We start from the raw sequence: 14,493 nt of genomic DNA, 5'->3' as shown, positions 1-14,493 counted from the left end.
TTGCGTTTTTATAAGAGCGTACTCTTAATTGGATGCTCGAGAAGTATAAAAGCGTCAATCGTGATGGCGAATTCGAACATTACGAACAATCGTCGTTACATTCGTCGAATTTAATTGCCGCACGGTGCAATTACTTACGCTACATAAATATTGATGCACCTTATTTTCGTCGATACTGCTGCAGCGTACATTACGTCAGAGGTTCTCTGCCCGCGAAGGGTTCTCTCTCTGTTATGAATTTATAACAAACTCTCAAAATAAATACCTCGGGAATTGGCGAGAAAATTTATCGAGACTTACCGAGGGCAACGCAAAGCACTTTGTCGCCGCACAATATCACGAGCACTTCATAATTCCGGCAAAATCTTAAAACGCTTTCACATAACGGCTTTATAATTTTAATACAGTTTTTATATGATTTATTAAAATTGCATTATATCATTTGTTATAAGCCGTAAAAATGCTTTTATCGCAAAGCGATTGCATTTCGCGAAAGATTGAACGATTTAGTCGGATTAATCTGAATTGGTGGGCAAAGTAGCGCACATCGTCGATCAAATTTTGACACTCGTGATCCAGTGGGATAAGTAGATCGCGTCGAAGAGTAGCTTTTAATGCGACCTACGTACTACCCCCATGTGCGAGACTCCGCAGCACGGCACCTGAAAGCTCAAAGCCTTAAATCCAACGTTGCCAGTGGCAACGTGCTTGGTCGATCGGTCAAAAGCCTTCTCTTGTCCATTATTTTTCGATTTTGTGTTCCCCGGTTCAAAAGCCCCCGCGACGGATATGAATTCAGACTGTGTGTGGCGGGCATTATGCGCCCCGGGGTAGAGAATTTTCGACGGCATTCATGCATCTCCGCTTTCAGTACTTCCTCTGTAAGATGCATATATAACGCATTCGAGCCAAACATGCACCTTAAAACCTCGAGTGTATTAAATCTGATGTACGTACTCTTTCGCGATTTGCGCGCGCGCGTGATGCGTTCCGGCGTATTTCTTAATATTAAGTTTAACTATATAAACTCTCAAGTAGATCTGGATACTTATTGCAAACTTATTTCAGAATTTTGATAACTGCCGTTTTTCTCTCTCACTCTTTCTTTTCTTTTTTTTTTTTATTTCCATTCTAACAAATTGCATCGAACGTAAAGCGTGATTCGAATTATTCGCCCGCGGGACCAATTAAGGATAACGCAGTCGATATTTGCAATGCAAGTATAAGCCAGATTGTATTACGGCGATAAAGTGATACGATAGCGCATGGTGCCAACTCTGAAACAACGAACAATTTATATCCCGTTACGCAATAGCTTTTATAGTGCAAAAACCGCCGCTACCGCCGTCGGTGTTCCTTACGTAAAAGCTTTCACTATCGCCAGTTGCATCCAAGCAATATCGCCCGATTCTCGGAGCAATGTTGCATATACGATAGCCGTAAAACCTTTTCTGTTATTTCTCCGGAGACTTGAAAAATACGTATCGGTAGTTCAGAAAAATTCGTACCTTCTCAATACTAAATATATTTACAATAGACGCACAAATTAAAACGTATACATAAATATTGCCGGGATAAATAAATAATAAAGATTTATTAAATTTATCAGCTTGTCTCTTTTCTTCTAATAATTAATATAAATATAAATATATATAGATAATAAGTTTCTCTATTTATAATATAAAATATAACAAAAAGTAATATAAAAATACGCAACTAATATAAATTAAAATTAGATCTCAATAAAAGAAGTACGTACACTCTAAATAATTCTGATACAAACAAATGCTAATTAATTCTCGATATAACTCGTTTTTTTTTTTTTTAATGTCGTTCGACGCAAATAAAATTTTGTATTTCGTGTTACTATAATATATTTTTTGTATCAATTTTTTGTATAATCAGAATCAGTCATGATAAATTCGAAAACATTTTTAACTACGCGGTTATGAATTACTTTTATTACATAAGTTTAATAAACAATATCAGATTGGCATAACATTTTACCAATTAATAGTAAATATTTTAAAATATTAAATAACTTTAATCATTTTCCAATTTGATTGAAATAACAGTGAAAACATATCAAATTTTTTAATAACTTTTGCTTCATTTGCTTTATTTTGCCTTTTTTCTTTTTATGAGTTTATATGTAGATAACCGCACATTTTATTCTAACAATATTTGGACGAGCAAAATACAGTGAAATCCGATGGCAAAATAAAATTTTTATGTAATATAAAAGTTTATTAAATCCCTGATCAATCGCCATAACAACATATAGTTTGTAATAGCAATGAGTTGATACATTAAAGTTGAATTAATCGAAAAATATATGAAGAGATTTAATCGGAGTGATGCAATTCCTTCATGTATAACTTGTATTTTTTAAAGGGATCATAATTTTCTACAGTTACCGGTGGTTTGTACTTTATTCCATCTTGGATTTTTGAGAAGCGACAAGATTCTCGGAAATCTTTTTCCAAAATAATCAGCTGTCTGAAATTTTAAAATTTTAAAATTTTTATATTGTTTTTCTGAAAATTTATAAATAAAGACGAAAGTGTCTTGCACATACTTAAAATAATTTTTTGCAATTTGATGCTTTAAATTAATCTCGCTTATCAAATGCTTCGAATATATTGTAGAGAGATCATTAATGTAATAATGTATATCGGCTTCGTCTTTTGTCAGAAGTATGCAGTTCCAAGGCGCCCATTCGATATCCTTTTGATATCTAACCATTCTTAAAAAGAAAAGATCTCTAGTTTTACTGACTGCCGATTGACTTTGCCAAATGCGATTAATTAAATGATAAATATCCTTCTCTTGCATCATAAATGCCAAAGCAGAAGTACTTCCCCGACGTTCTTCCTCAGCACGCACGCAATTTAATATAAACATATAAGGATCGTAATCTATATGCGCGATATTACGTTGACGTAGAGAACTGCAGCCTTAAAAAACATATTAATTTATTAGTCTAAAAAGTTTTATATTTTGAATTTTAAATTCTGAATTTAATTTATGTCTGCGCACCAATTTCCGCGCCTGACTTAGCCGCTTTGCATTGTTTGATTTTTATCAATTTCTGTGGTTTTTCTTTTTAAAGTTCTATGTTTATATGTATACAGGGTGTTCATACAATTAATAATTGTCCCCACATTTTACCGTAGCAGCACGCACTTGTTATTTCTAATATAATAATATGTTAGAAATACATATCAGTTGGTAAATCATGCTCCTGTGATAAAAAGTGGATACAACCATTAATAAACACTCTGTGTGTGTGTGTGTGTGTGTGTGTATATATATAAATTTAAATTAAAAAGTAAAATTCTTATGAATGTAAAAGAAAATTGTCGAATGCGTACCAGTCACCTGAATCATAAGTCATCAATGACTATGTTATTAGGGACAGTTTCTTACAGATGTTTTATATTTATTTTGTATATTTGTAACAAATATAAAAATTAAATTGACATTATTAAAATTCATCAAGTTTCTTAACTTTTACCATCACAAATTTTATTACAATGCTTAATCTTAATGTAAAACTAATAAGTAAAGATAATAAAACTAGCAATTAATATGACTAAATGTTAATATTTTAATTGCAAAAATAAAATTCAAGCCAGTTTTATTTTGACATATCTGTTTTCTTATTATTGTTAATTAATGACTATTACTTAAATATTTGATTAGTTTTTCAATAAATTATTAATGAAATAAGTATGAGCAAAGGATTCCTTATATTTTTAATTATTTTAATTTATATTACTTTCAACGACGATACGATTTAAAAAACTTACAAGTATGATTTAAGCAAACGGTTACCTAAATTGTACCTTTTGCAGCATATTGAAAAGAGTTTATAAATTAATTTGTTAGTGGTGAAATGTGTGTGTGTTAAACACTATAGTAATAATTATCTGAAATATTAAGCTACAGTTTTCAACGTTTTTGAATACAAGTCATCATCAAATGGGAAATATAATAAAAATACAACTTCAGTGTTGCATTCGGCAACTCCCTTTACCAAATAAAAAATTTTACTTATTTATATAATATTACGTTCTTCACTAACTTCTGCAAATTGATAGCGTCTTCATTCCAGTATGTAACAAAAATCTACGTATGGGTAGAAGCTTTAAACAATTTCTACAAACTTTGGTTTCTGTTTCTAAAGGCTCTTGCAATTCATTGTCTTTAGAGGACTCAGTAACACATTTGCAGCCACAAATACCATACACTCTCACAAAATTCAAGTAAGTGTCTACAACAAGATACATTCATTATTACTACAAACAAGCTATTAACATTACAAAATGTTAAGTATACGTTGCAAGACAATATGACAAATTTCGAGAAACTTTAGACGATTTAAATTTTAACTCTTTTCTTGTCTAACTGTACTTTGTTAAATGAAAGTTATGAAGACATTAACATTATTCTTATGTGTCTACGTCATTTATAATTTATAAAATTCAGAATTATATCACTACTAGAATTGACAAACATAATTTATGTAATAATAATATCTAATATAAATAATATAATAATAAAGTTATTAATAGTATATAAATTATTACTGTTATTTCAGTTAATAACAAATAAGTGCTGTCAATTGTTATTAAAAATATATTATAATAATAGCATTAACTATCGTCTTGAGTTTCACCATTTTAGTATTAGTTATTATAATAATAATATGTATTATTATCACGTATTATTATATTAACAATCTTACGTGTTATCCTTTCGTTTAGATAATCGAGCGATAAATCCTCAATCTTTCGATTTAACAACGCGATCTCCTGATCCAATAAAGACAACAAATCAAGTGCCTCGCCACAATTATGTAGCTCAATCGACTTTTTCAATGCTGTCAATAATTTCAACCGTTCTTCTGTACTAACATCACGATTGTTCAATGCGTTATAAATTTCATTGAATTCCCGAGCTTTTTGAATTTTTATAGTGACCATTTCCACGAGTTTGCCTTTGTATCCATTCCATCGTATTGGCTTGCAATTCAATGTTAAAAATCTGAGTGCTCTTTGTTTCCGATACGATCTTTTGATAGCTTGTTTATGTTTATCGATGTGATTGAGCATCTCCACTGTCTTCTCTAAAATCCTGTAATTCTCGGGACGTTGACCCGCCTTGAAAAATCGCGATTTTATGTCCTTCAAACGATCGATCCTCCATTCTTCGACGAGACTATAAAGCATGTCAAAGTCCGCTCTCGATCGCGGATATATTTGGCGAAGAATATTCTGTTTATGCCGCAATCTGTAAAAAAAGGATATATACGCGTTTATGGCGCGAATATAAGATGTGGGATAAAACTGTCCAAACATCTTTGAAAGTACCGTGTAGAAAACGTTTCGCGAAAAAAAAACATAAAAACAATTACTTTAATTATAATCATATCCTTGAAATTGTGAAAAAATTTCCTTACATCTTTTTGTCTCCAATATTTTCTAAAGTTTACTCGAATCAATCTTTTTATTCTTGTCTTTCATTTTTATTTATTTCTTTGATCAAAGTAAAGCGGATATCTTTTTAGTAAAATTTAATTTTTTATTTAATGTCGAATAAGCTTTTGCTTTAACAAAACTTTAATTTTATGCACATACTTAAAGATGGTTAATAAATTAAATATAAAAACATATTTTTCTAAAAAGATCTAAAATTATATTTAAATAATAGATAATAGAAAAGTATATTAGATAATGGAAAAGGGCTTTTTTTTAACACTCTACGTAAACTTCACAAAGCTGCATAAAAATTTGTTGTATTGTATAAATAATTATCTCAATTAATAATTATTTTTCAAAACTAAATAATTATTTTTATTATTATAAAGCAGAAGATGAAATATGAATTATGATGTTTAAAAGTTTCAATAAATTTCAGTACATAATTTTTTTTTCACATTAATAAAAGAATTCAAATTTTATATTAGCTGAATTACTTATTTGCAATAGCTTTTTCTTCTTCATATTTTTTACATTCCTCAAGAATGTCGCGATAAGCTTGCGCGCATTCTTTGATGTATTTTCTCCATTTGTATGCTCGATAGTTTCTTTGAATTATACGTGCATGTCGATCTAAATTAAACTGCATGTCAGCGTAGTTCTCATAAGATTTTACAGTCATGTATTTATCTGCATCGTTAGGTACATAATAATCGTCTCTAAATTGATAATATAAAGTATTTAATTTGCATGAGTAATAATTATTATCAATAGAGAAAAGTCTTGCCAATACTGACGTAAGTCTTTTAAAGCGGCATCACCTGATTTCATGAAAACTAAACATTACTATTAATATGGATAAAAAATATAATCTGCTTAAATAATTATAAAAAAGTAAATACGTATACTTTATGCGTCCGTGGCTTTTTTTTATATAAAATAACTGCTAAAAACATTTTTCAAAAGCAAGAATATAATTTGCACGATTTTCTTTTGCAAATTGAATTTAACTGATAATAAATATATTATTGATAATATTAATTTAGTTTACGTACTTATACTTCTAAAACTATTCCATTTATATTTTTTAATTTCTTATTGTTCTCATAATGCAGTTTTAAAGATAAAATTGAGGTGCATTTTTTTGTAAAAATATGTATTTAATTATTAAAAATTAATAAAAGTATTCTTGCATTTTTTAAGATTTTTATAGCATTTTTTAAATTTGCAAATTTTATAAAATTTTTGCCACTACAGTATCAAGCATTATAGCATTACTTATCTATTACGTCAATTTTGAGATTCATATTTACTTATCTTACAAAACATAAAATTCAAAATGTTATAAAAAATGTTATACATATTATCTGATAGAAGACACTATTTATGTTTCTAAAGTTCAATTTTTTTCTTAAAGGATATAATCCAAAACAAAGAGATACTATCGGTATTAGCAACCTTTCTTTATTACAAATATTTGTATTTTCTTATAAATATTACAATTTTTTCAGAAGTTTAAGAATACCATGTTTTCCTAACTTTAAAATATTAAAAATTCAATATGTAATCGAATATTTATTTTAATTCATTTATTTCTTATAAAATTAATATACAATTTAATTTTAAATTAACAATGTAATCAAATTAATGTACAAAATCTTACATTAGAAAATAATAGGATAATAATGATAGTTAATCTTAAAGGCTAAATAAAAATAAAATTTTATTTTTGCGTTAATAAAGAAATTCTTTGTTTCAATGAGATTATTAAAATGTTTAATATGTTCTCTCCTGTGCTTATCGACACAATTATTTTTAATTAATTACATATTATTACAAATAATATAAGTATAAAAAAAAATAATTGTATTATTATTTAATATAGTGTGCTATCTATATGCTGTAATGTTATATACTTTGGAGAGATTAAGGATGTCATAAAATTACATAAATATTTAATACCGCCACATTTGCGTCGCACGATGACGTAGTGATTGTGTTGCTTCGTCTTTCGTTTGCATACATTGTACTGCTTTACTATACGTTTTCTCCCATGGTTTTCGCTTTGACAAAGGTCCGGTCTGGGAAGTTGCATTTACATATTCCACTCCAGTGATTTTATGTCGCCACCCACCCAGATAAGGTTTGAGAATTCTTCGTCTTTCTATTTTAATTGACATGATCCTCTCAAAAGTTATTGTTACTAAATTGTTTATTCTTTTATTTATATCGATAGAAAATTTTAGAGACTTGACATCCAGAAGTATCTTTATTTTTTGCCGAATAAAATTCTAAATTATTCTATCGCATATATTATTTACTAAACGTTAAAATGTTTTCAATTTTATTAATATACATCAAGTTAGTATATAAGAAAATAAATAATTACACATTTTCTTTCCATGGTTATTTATTAGTTCCATTTTTGAAAACATTTAAAATCATAATTCGTCAGAAAAAATAAAAAGTAATATACAATATGTATATATTCATGTATGTACATGCATACGCACACACGTATATTTACTAATTCGCGAATAAAGAATAGCGCAGGGAAAATTTTCAGCTTGATTTGAAATAATACTTAATATAAGAAAATGTCAAGGTATTAAATAATATATTATTAAAATGTGCGAGAAAACCATATCTATATTTGATATTTTTATCACTTTCTATGCAGATATTTACAACTCACATCAATTTATAATTCTTAAGATTATTACATTTATTTATATTTTTCATCGTTTTTTACTTTAACATACAATTTCATACAAAACAAAAAAAACTTATGTACAAATATCATTTTCTTTCAGGAACAAGGTTACAAGATAGCAGTAAATAATTTAAGATTTACAATCGATTTTAAAATTTATAATTATGTTCAAACAATGGAAAGAAAAACATGAAATACATGAAACAAAAGAGATCATTTAAAAATATTTAAAATAAAAAGATTGAATTAAAGACTTCTTGTGTTTTAGTGAAACGAAAATAAATAGTATGTCCTTTACATTGTGAAAAAATCGATAGATATGTGATTTAAGTTATTTTAATCAGAGGAAAATGCCGATGACAAGAAAAATCGAAGACCGGCGGTTCCTTCGAGTCTTTTTTATGTCCGTCAGCCAACAGCTTCAATACTACAAAATTCGTCTTGGCTACTTTTAGTAAAGTGTTAATCTGTAAAACAGAAAAAATATTTAATGGTAAAAATAATAATTTAAAACAATTCTATGCAATTATAAAATTATATTTTTATAAACTTACTTCGTTTTCTATTAAACTGTTTGATGGATAAAGCAATAACGCACGTTCCAACATATTTCTAGCTTGATGAAAATGTCGACAACCGGCAACGTATTGCATTTCACTGGTAACTTTTTCCTACAAAAATAAAAATTACACAAGTTTATAATTTTAATTTGCTAAGAAAAAATGGTTTAAAAAATTAAAACATTAAAGACAAATTTAAAGTGCAATTTATTATCTATTATAATTTAATAATTGTAAAAATTAATTAAGCATTAAACTTACATTCCTTTTATGCATTTGAGCATTTGTCATGTCTAGAAATTCTTGATAATGAACGGGTGGTGGCGTTAACAAAGATGAAAACGGCAATAATCGATGCTCATACCTAACTCGTTCGGAATCAAACTGTATTTCTGGTAGCGGAATTTTTTCATCCATGCGAAAACCGACTAGAGCCTAAAAATTTTGACTTTTTATATTATGCACCAAAATTAGATACATTCTTAATTTGTAAATTATAATTTTTTTTAATGTGTAAATTATTTTAAAAATGTGTTTACTTTGTAATATCCGCCGCATATGTTTTGCAATGCTTGATACATTAATATCTCTAAATTATACGGTCTTGGTGTCGATTTCTTCTTTCTATTCTTCGAACTCTTTTTGCTTCTACCTTTATGGGTATCATTGTGTACATCCTGCTCCATTAAGAATGTATCAGCTCGTGTAATCGCAGATACAAGCCAGCCATAAAGAAATTCGTACAAATACCAAAAGATATAATGATATTCGTGCACCGAATATAACTCGAGTTCGAAACCACTTAATAGATACATGACCATCACACGCAGTGTGTGATATAAAATCCAGGTACCAAAACAGGCCAAATGAGGCCTTGGCGTATCACTTTTTAAAGACAAAGTGTGCAAATAGCCATCAACTCTCTCTGCCTAAAATAAAGCATGTATTTTTCATTATTTTTTAAACCTTTAATATTATATTAAAAAACTTTATTTAAAATGGAATTGTTAGCTAATATTTTTTGTAGTATCACAAGAGTTTTCTAGACAGAACCAGTAAGAAGGTATATATGTATAATACATATTATTACAAAAAATGCAAAAAATAACTAAGAAAGTGCTTAAAAAGACACTTACTTCATCTTGCAATGTTGCAAAATCTTCCAACAAATGTGCTAGTTTATCTCTTTGTCTTGCCCTATTGTGTCCACTAAGCAGCAATAGATTTCCAAATAAATTAACACAATGCGATAAAAAGCTGTCAACATACTCCTTAGCCTGGTGATTCTGAAGTAATGTACTTTTTGGCATCAACACGGGTGGCGCAATAAAATTTCGTGCTGCATCTCTCAGCACGTCAGCAAAATTGTGCACACCAAATACGCGACTAGTGGTAGGCAAGTAAACAATTTGTAGCATGGATCTGGACAATATGCACGGACTCTGACGTGAGAATTCTAAGAAAAAGTCCTAAAAAAAAATTTGTTTATTTCATATATAAGTCTAACACTAATGAAAAAATACTAAAGTATCGCTAATTACCAAAGCCGCGTGAAATCCGACATGATTTGTGATTTTGGTAACCGTTTTGAATCTGTTTATCAATTCGACTAAATATTCTAAGGCATCTATTCTTGGTTTTATTTTAGTATATCGAGGAAACGTTGGTGGCAACAATCTTTGATTTACCATTGGATCAAATCCCATAATGTTTGGATGATTAGCTATAATTGAAAATAACAAATCACGATGTTCTTACATAAATAACATTATGTTTCATACAAAGAAACTTATCATTTTTTAATAAAAAAAAGTTAATGATTCCAAATTTATAAGATTCTAAATTTATAATGAAAGGAAAATATATAATATTGTTTAGATGTACTTACAAACTTCATCAGCCTTTTCTCCACGAGCTACCGTTGAAATCATAATATTAAGCATATCGGAACAATTCGATAACAATCTTTGGCAATCACTTAAATTCTGTTGCAATTGCTGCTTCCGACCCATCAACATTAACACTTGATAGAACATTTTGGTAAATCGGATCCTCGCATAAAGTGCTATTCCATCATGATACTACAAATATTAATAATTAATGAGTTAAAATAAATGTAACAAAATATGTAAAATAGATATAAAAATATTAAAATAAAAAAAAACAAAATATGACCCAAAATCTAAGTCATAATCTAAACAAAAGAAAAAGAAAAGCTACAAAGATTAAAAAGAGATTTACCTCTTTCTCAGATTCGACATCGACAAGTTTTATCCGACTTTTCCGATGAAGTTCCTCTTCAACTTCCCGCAACATCGATATCGTTTTCTGTTCTGTAATATCTTGCTGTAATCTATAGCCATAGGTAACGCTTTGAAAATCCTCCTCTTCAAATACCAAAGCTTTATTAATGCAATCCTTGATTATCTCTATTATCTTATACACTGCATAACAGAAGGTCTTCAAAGGCTTATCTAGTATTTGTGCAGGCTGATGCAAATACAAGTTCGTGAAAACAGTTTGCGCAAGACTGTGGCCTTCCAACCAAGATACTATGCACGCATACGTGGAATCTATTATCCCTATAATTTCGGCGGGTGTAAAGTTGTCCAATTTAATTGCACCTGAATCGACTGCCTGCGTAAAGGTGCATGGTTTATTGTTCCCCCGATTGCACAACATGCCAGCATCCATTTTCGGATCCATCATCTCGATAGCAGACATGGCCTCAAATAACCCAAATAGCTCATCATGTAACAATTCTCCGAGCTCTAATTCTGAATGCAGAATATAAAACAATGTGTTAGCGTATTTTAAAAGTAATAAATATATTGTTATTAATATTATTTTTAAAGATTAAAAAAATTCAATAATTCAATCTCGAAAATTTCTTATGTGATAATATAATTATTATAATAGTATTAATATAATAATAATATTAATAATAAGATTATATATACAAGTATATATTCTATAATACAGTAGTGCGCAAACTTTTTGATGTGACCCATTAAATTTTACTCTATAAATGAGAAATAATACAAATATAATACACTTTGAAAATCTTTATTAATTTTACTCTTTGATATATAATTAGTTGTTTTAGTTTTTGTACATATAAAATTTGATAATGTTTTTATATTTTAAAATACATTATTATACATAAAAATAAATTATACATTAATACATATTAAAAGTAGAACAAATTTCATATTCTCTAGTACTTGTACATTACTTCTCATCATAGTCCATAGTTTGCACAATACTGATATAATATTTAATAATATACAGTATATATACTATTATATTATAATTTCTATAAACATTTCTCATAACTTTTATGCAGGTCATATTTTCTATTTTTTTGCTTATATTAATATTATATTTATGTTAATATTTATATGAAATACATTTTGATAATATAATTTTCAAAAAATATAAACAAAAAGGAGATTAACACATAAAGCAACAACTATCGTTTTATATTTATTAATATTTATAATTTAAACAAACCTAACATATTATTATAGAATTTTTTTAAAACCACAAACACATATATCAAACAAAGATAAAAAATATTATAACAAGATGAGACAAAATAAAAGGTAAAATAATATAATTAAGATTAATAATAAAACAACATCAATAAGGAACAAGATATTGTAGTCAATAATATTATAGAAAATGAAAAATTCAAACAGTATAACATACAAATGTACATACCGCTCATTTACTACCATGATCTAATTACAAGTTTATTATTTATTTTTGATTATTTGCAAAAAATAATTCTGATGAAAATTTAATACATAAAATAAAGAATTAATAATACTTTCATTTTTCTATAATAATAATATTCCTTTTTAATCAATAAATCAAATCATTACAAAAAATTTATTTAAAAGTAATATAAAATTTTCATGATTTAAAACATTCAAACCAGAAAATTTTATTTTTTAAATTGTAGCCTCAGACTGCTTGCAGCAAGCGGCAAGCATCAAACAGTAAGCTTTGTTGATTGGCTGCAGTTTGCTCAAAATTCAATAGTGTTGGACTTTGGGCGAGCAGCAAGCTTCATTGATTGATTGCTGATCAAAGCTTGCCATTTGCTGCGTGCAGTCTAAATTAGGCTTATATCGTTATTACAGTGAACAATATATGTTCAATGGAAATAAGTTTTTCTTACAAACCTTATTTTTAATTATTCTTATTCTATGTTGAACATAAAAACAAAACAACATGGCTAAAGATCAATTTAAAAATTAGGTCTAGGAAAATAAATTAATCACATTCATAATTTTATAAATCATTAAATATAAATTTGGTATAATACTAAAAAAATATATAAATTCAGAGAGATCAGCTAACATCTGTTCACTCCATCTTCTCACTTAATCTTTTCTTTCTGCACTTTTTACATCCGATTATTTCTATTCCATTTCCTTCATTCTATTTTAAACATAAAGAGATACAACCAAAGACGAATAGATCCAACATTCATAGCACAAGGCCGAAATTCGCAGAGGAAGGGAGAGAGCGCGGAACAGAAGGAAAACGACAGTTCAGTTCGAGATAAAGTAATAAACGGTTTAGCAGTCAAGTACCTGTGATCGCTTCGAAGAATTCTTGAGTGATGTCCACCCAGTTGTGCGCGACCTGGTCAAATCTACAAGACAAAAGCAAGACGATGCAGTTAAATAATACCGCCGTACGGTGTGCGAGCGTACGGCGCGATTAGGTTAAATTGGCAATGAATATCGTGACGGTGGTACAACGAGTGGCCGCATTCATTATTCGTCGGCGACTCGCAAACGTGGCTCACCACCGCGATTTGTTCGTGTCAAAACTTACGATAGATCTTTATCCTCGTTCATATCAATAGAATTCGGATTCATGGTCACCATTGTGAACTGTTGTGGACGATTGGTCTGTCACCTCATTCCAGGAGTACCACTCCTAGTTTCTCGCGTCGAAAATCCTCATGAGCTCTCCAACAGAGAGTAACTAAAAGCCCTAGATAATTAGAAAAGCGGTGTTACAAGCCCTGATTGGGCATTGCAAATGTCAATCACGTAATTAGGCCGGTATTCATAGTCGATTCTTATTTCAAGACCGTCTTAAGTAACGTCTTAAGATGCTAATACGGCTCTCTGATTGATTGATGGCATCTTAAGATGATACTTAAGACAGTCTCAAATAAAGTCTATAATACATGAAATGCATAACAGAACATGAGCATAACATAAGACCGTTGGGCCAATGAGTATTCAACATAAAGTCGCCATATTGATTTATACAAGATTCTCATTGGTTCATTGATTTTATGTAAAGCCGAGTTCAGTCTGCACACAGTAAGCGGCAAGCGTCGAATAGCAGGCACCGATCAATAAAACTTGCTGCTTGCTTAAAATCTAATACTGTTAAATTTTGGGCAAATAGTAACCAATCAACGAAGTCTGCTGCTCGACGATAAAGCCATTGACATGTAGAATGGACTGCTGATGGCAGTGATGGGGATAAGAAACAGATAGAGTGAGAGGCAGACAATTGGACGAACATTTCTTCTCTGTTTATTAAAGACTGATAGATTGTTGTTGCTCCAGCAACCAGGCTTTAGTAGACAAAGAAAAAACGTTCTTTCAATTGTCTGCCTCTCACTCTACTTATTTCCTATCCCCACCGCTACAATCAAAAGTCCATTTTATATGTCAATGGAAGCCGAAATTAGTTCTCTAGT

The 14,493-nt window shown here is 29.2% G+C and overlaps 2 protein-coding genes across 2 annotated transcripts; both read right to left on the bottom strand.

Moving 5' to 3' along the window:
* Nucleotides 1-2,166: 2,166 nt before the first annotated feature.
* LOC105194319 (IQ and ubiquitin-like domain-containing protein) lies at nt 2,167-7,944 on the bottom strand. The gene is made up of 6 exons (XM_011159178.3): nt 7,446-7,944; nt 5,981-6,202; nt 4,751-5,295; nt 4,088-4,276; nt 2,579-2,957; nt 2,167-2,499 (listed from the first exon to the last, which is right to left on the bottom strand). Exons 1-6 carry the CDS (start codon nt 7,661-7,663, stop codon nt 2,346-2,348), a joined length of 1,707 nt encoding a protein of 568 aa, XP_011157480.1. The 5' UTR covers nt 7,664-7,944; the 3' UTR covers nt 2,167-2,345.
* Nucleotides 7,945-8,114: 170 nt separating this feature from the next.
* Nucleotides 8,115-13,752, bottom strand: LOC105194320 (N-alpha-acetyltransferase 35, NatC auxiliary subunit). The gene is made up of 10 exons (XM_011159179.3): nt 13,608-13,752; nt 13,361-13,422; nt 10,998-11,533; nt 10,645-10,837; nt 10,298-10,479; nt 9,893-10,225; nt 9,296-9,685; nt 9,018-9,191; nt 8,751-8,867; nt 8,115-8,663 (listed from the first exon to the last, which is right to left on the bottom strand). The coding sequence occupies exons 1-10, from the start codon at nt 13,658-13,660 to the stop codon at nt 8,523-8,525; spliced, it is 2,181 nt and encodes a 726-aa protein (XP_011157481.2). The 5' UTR covers nt 13,661-13,752; the 3' UTR covers nt 8,115-8,522.
* Between the last annotated feature and the right edge of the window lie 741 nt (nt 13,753-14,493).

This window comes from Solenopsis invicta, chromosome 1 (genome assembly GCF_016802725.1).
Source record: "Solenopsis invicta isolate M01_SB chromosome 1, UNIL_Sinv_3.0, whole genome shotgun sequence".
Classification (NCBI taxonomy): Eukaryota; Metazoa; Arthropoda; class Insecta; order Hymenoptera; family Formicidae; genus Solenopsis; species Solenopsis invicta.
This window is presented reverse-complemented; position numbering and strand designations above follow the sequence as displayed.

Excerpts from the sequence above, each read along its gene's own strand:
- LOC105194319 (XM_011159178.3), bottom strand. The coding sequence starts at position 7,663 with ATGTCAATTAAAATAGAAAGACGAAGAATTCTCAAACCTTATCTGGGT. Across the intron at positions 6,203-7,445 it reads CGTGCGACGCAAATGTGGCG|AGACGATTATTATGTACCTA; the intron begins GTATTAAATATT and ends TTATCAATTTAG. Across the intron at positions 2,958-4,087 it reads GACGCTATCAATTTGCAGAA|GCTGCAGTTCTCTACGTCAA; the intron begins GTTAGTGAAGAA and ends ATGTTTTTTAAG.
- LOC105194320 (XM_011159179.3), bottom strand. The coding sequence starts at position 13,660 with ATGGTGACCATGAATCCGAATTCTATTGATATGAACGAGGATAAAGAT. Across the intron at positions 8,868-9,017 it reads CTCAAATGCATAAAAGGAAT|GAAAAAGTTACCAGTGAAAT; the intron begins GTAAGTTTAATG and ends TTATTTTTGTAG. Across the intron at positions 8,664-8,750 it reads ACAGTTTAATAGAAAACGAA|ATTAACACTTTACTAAAAGT; the intron begins GTAAGTTTATAA and ends TCTGTTTTACAG.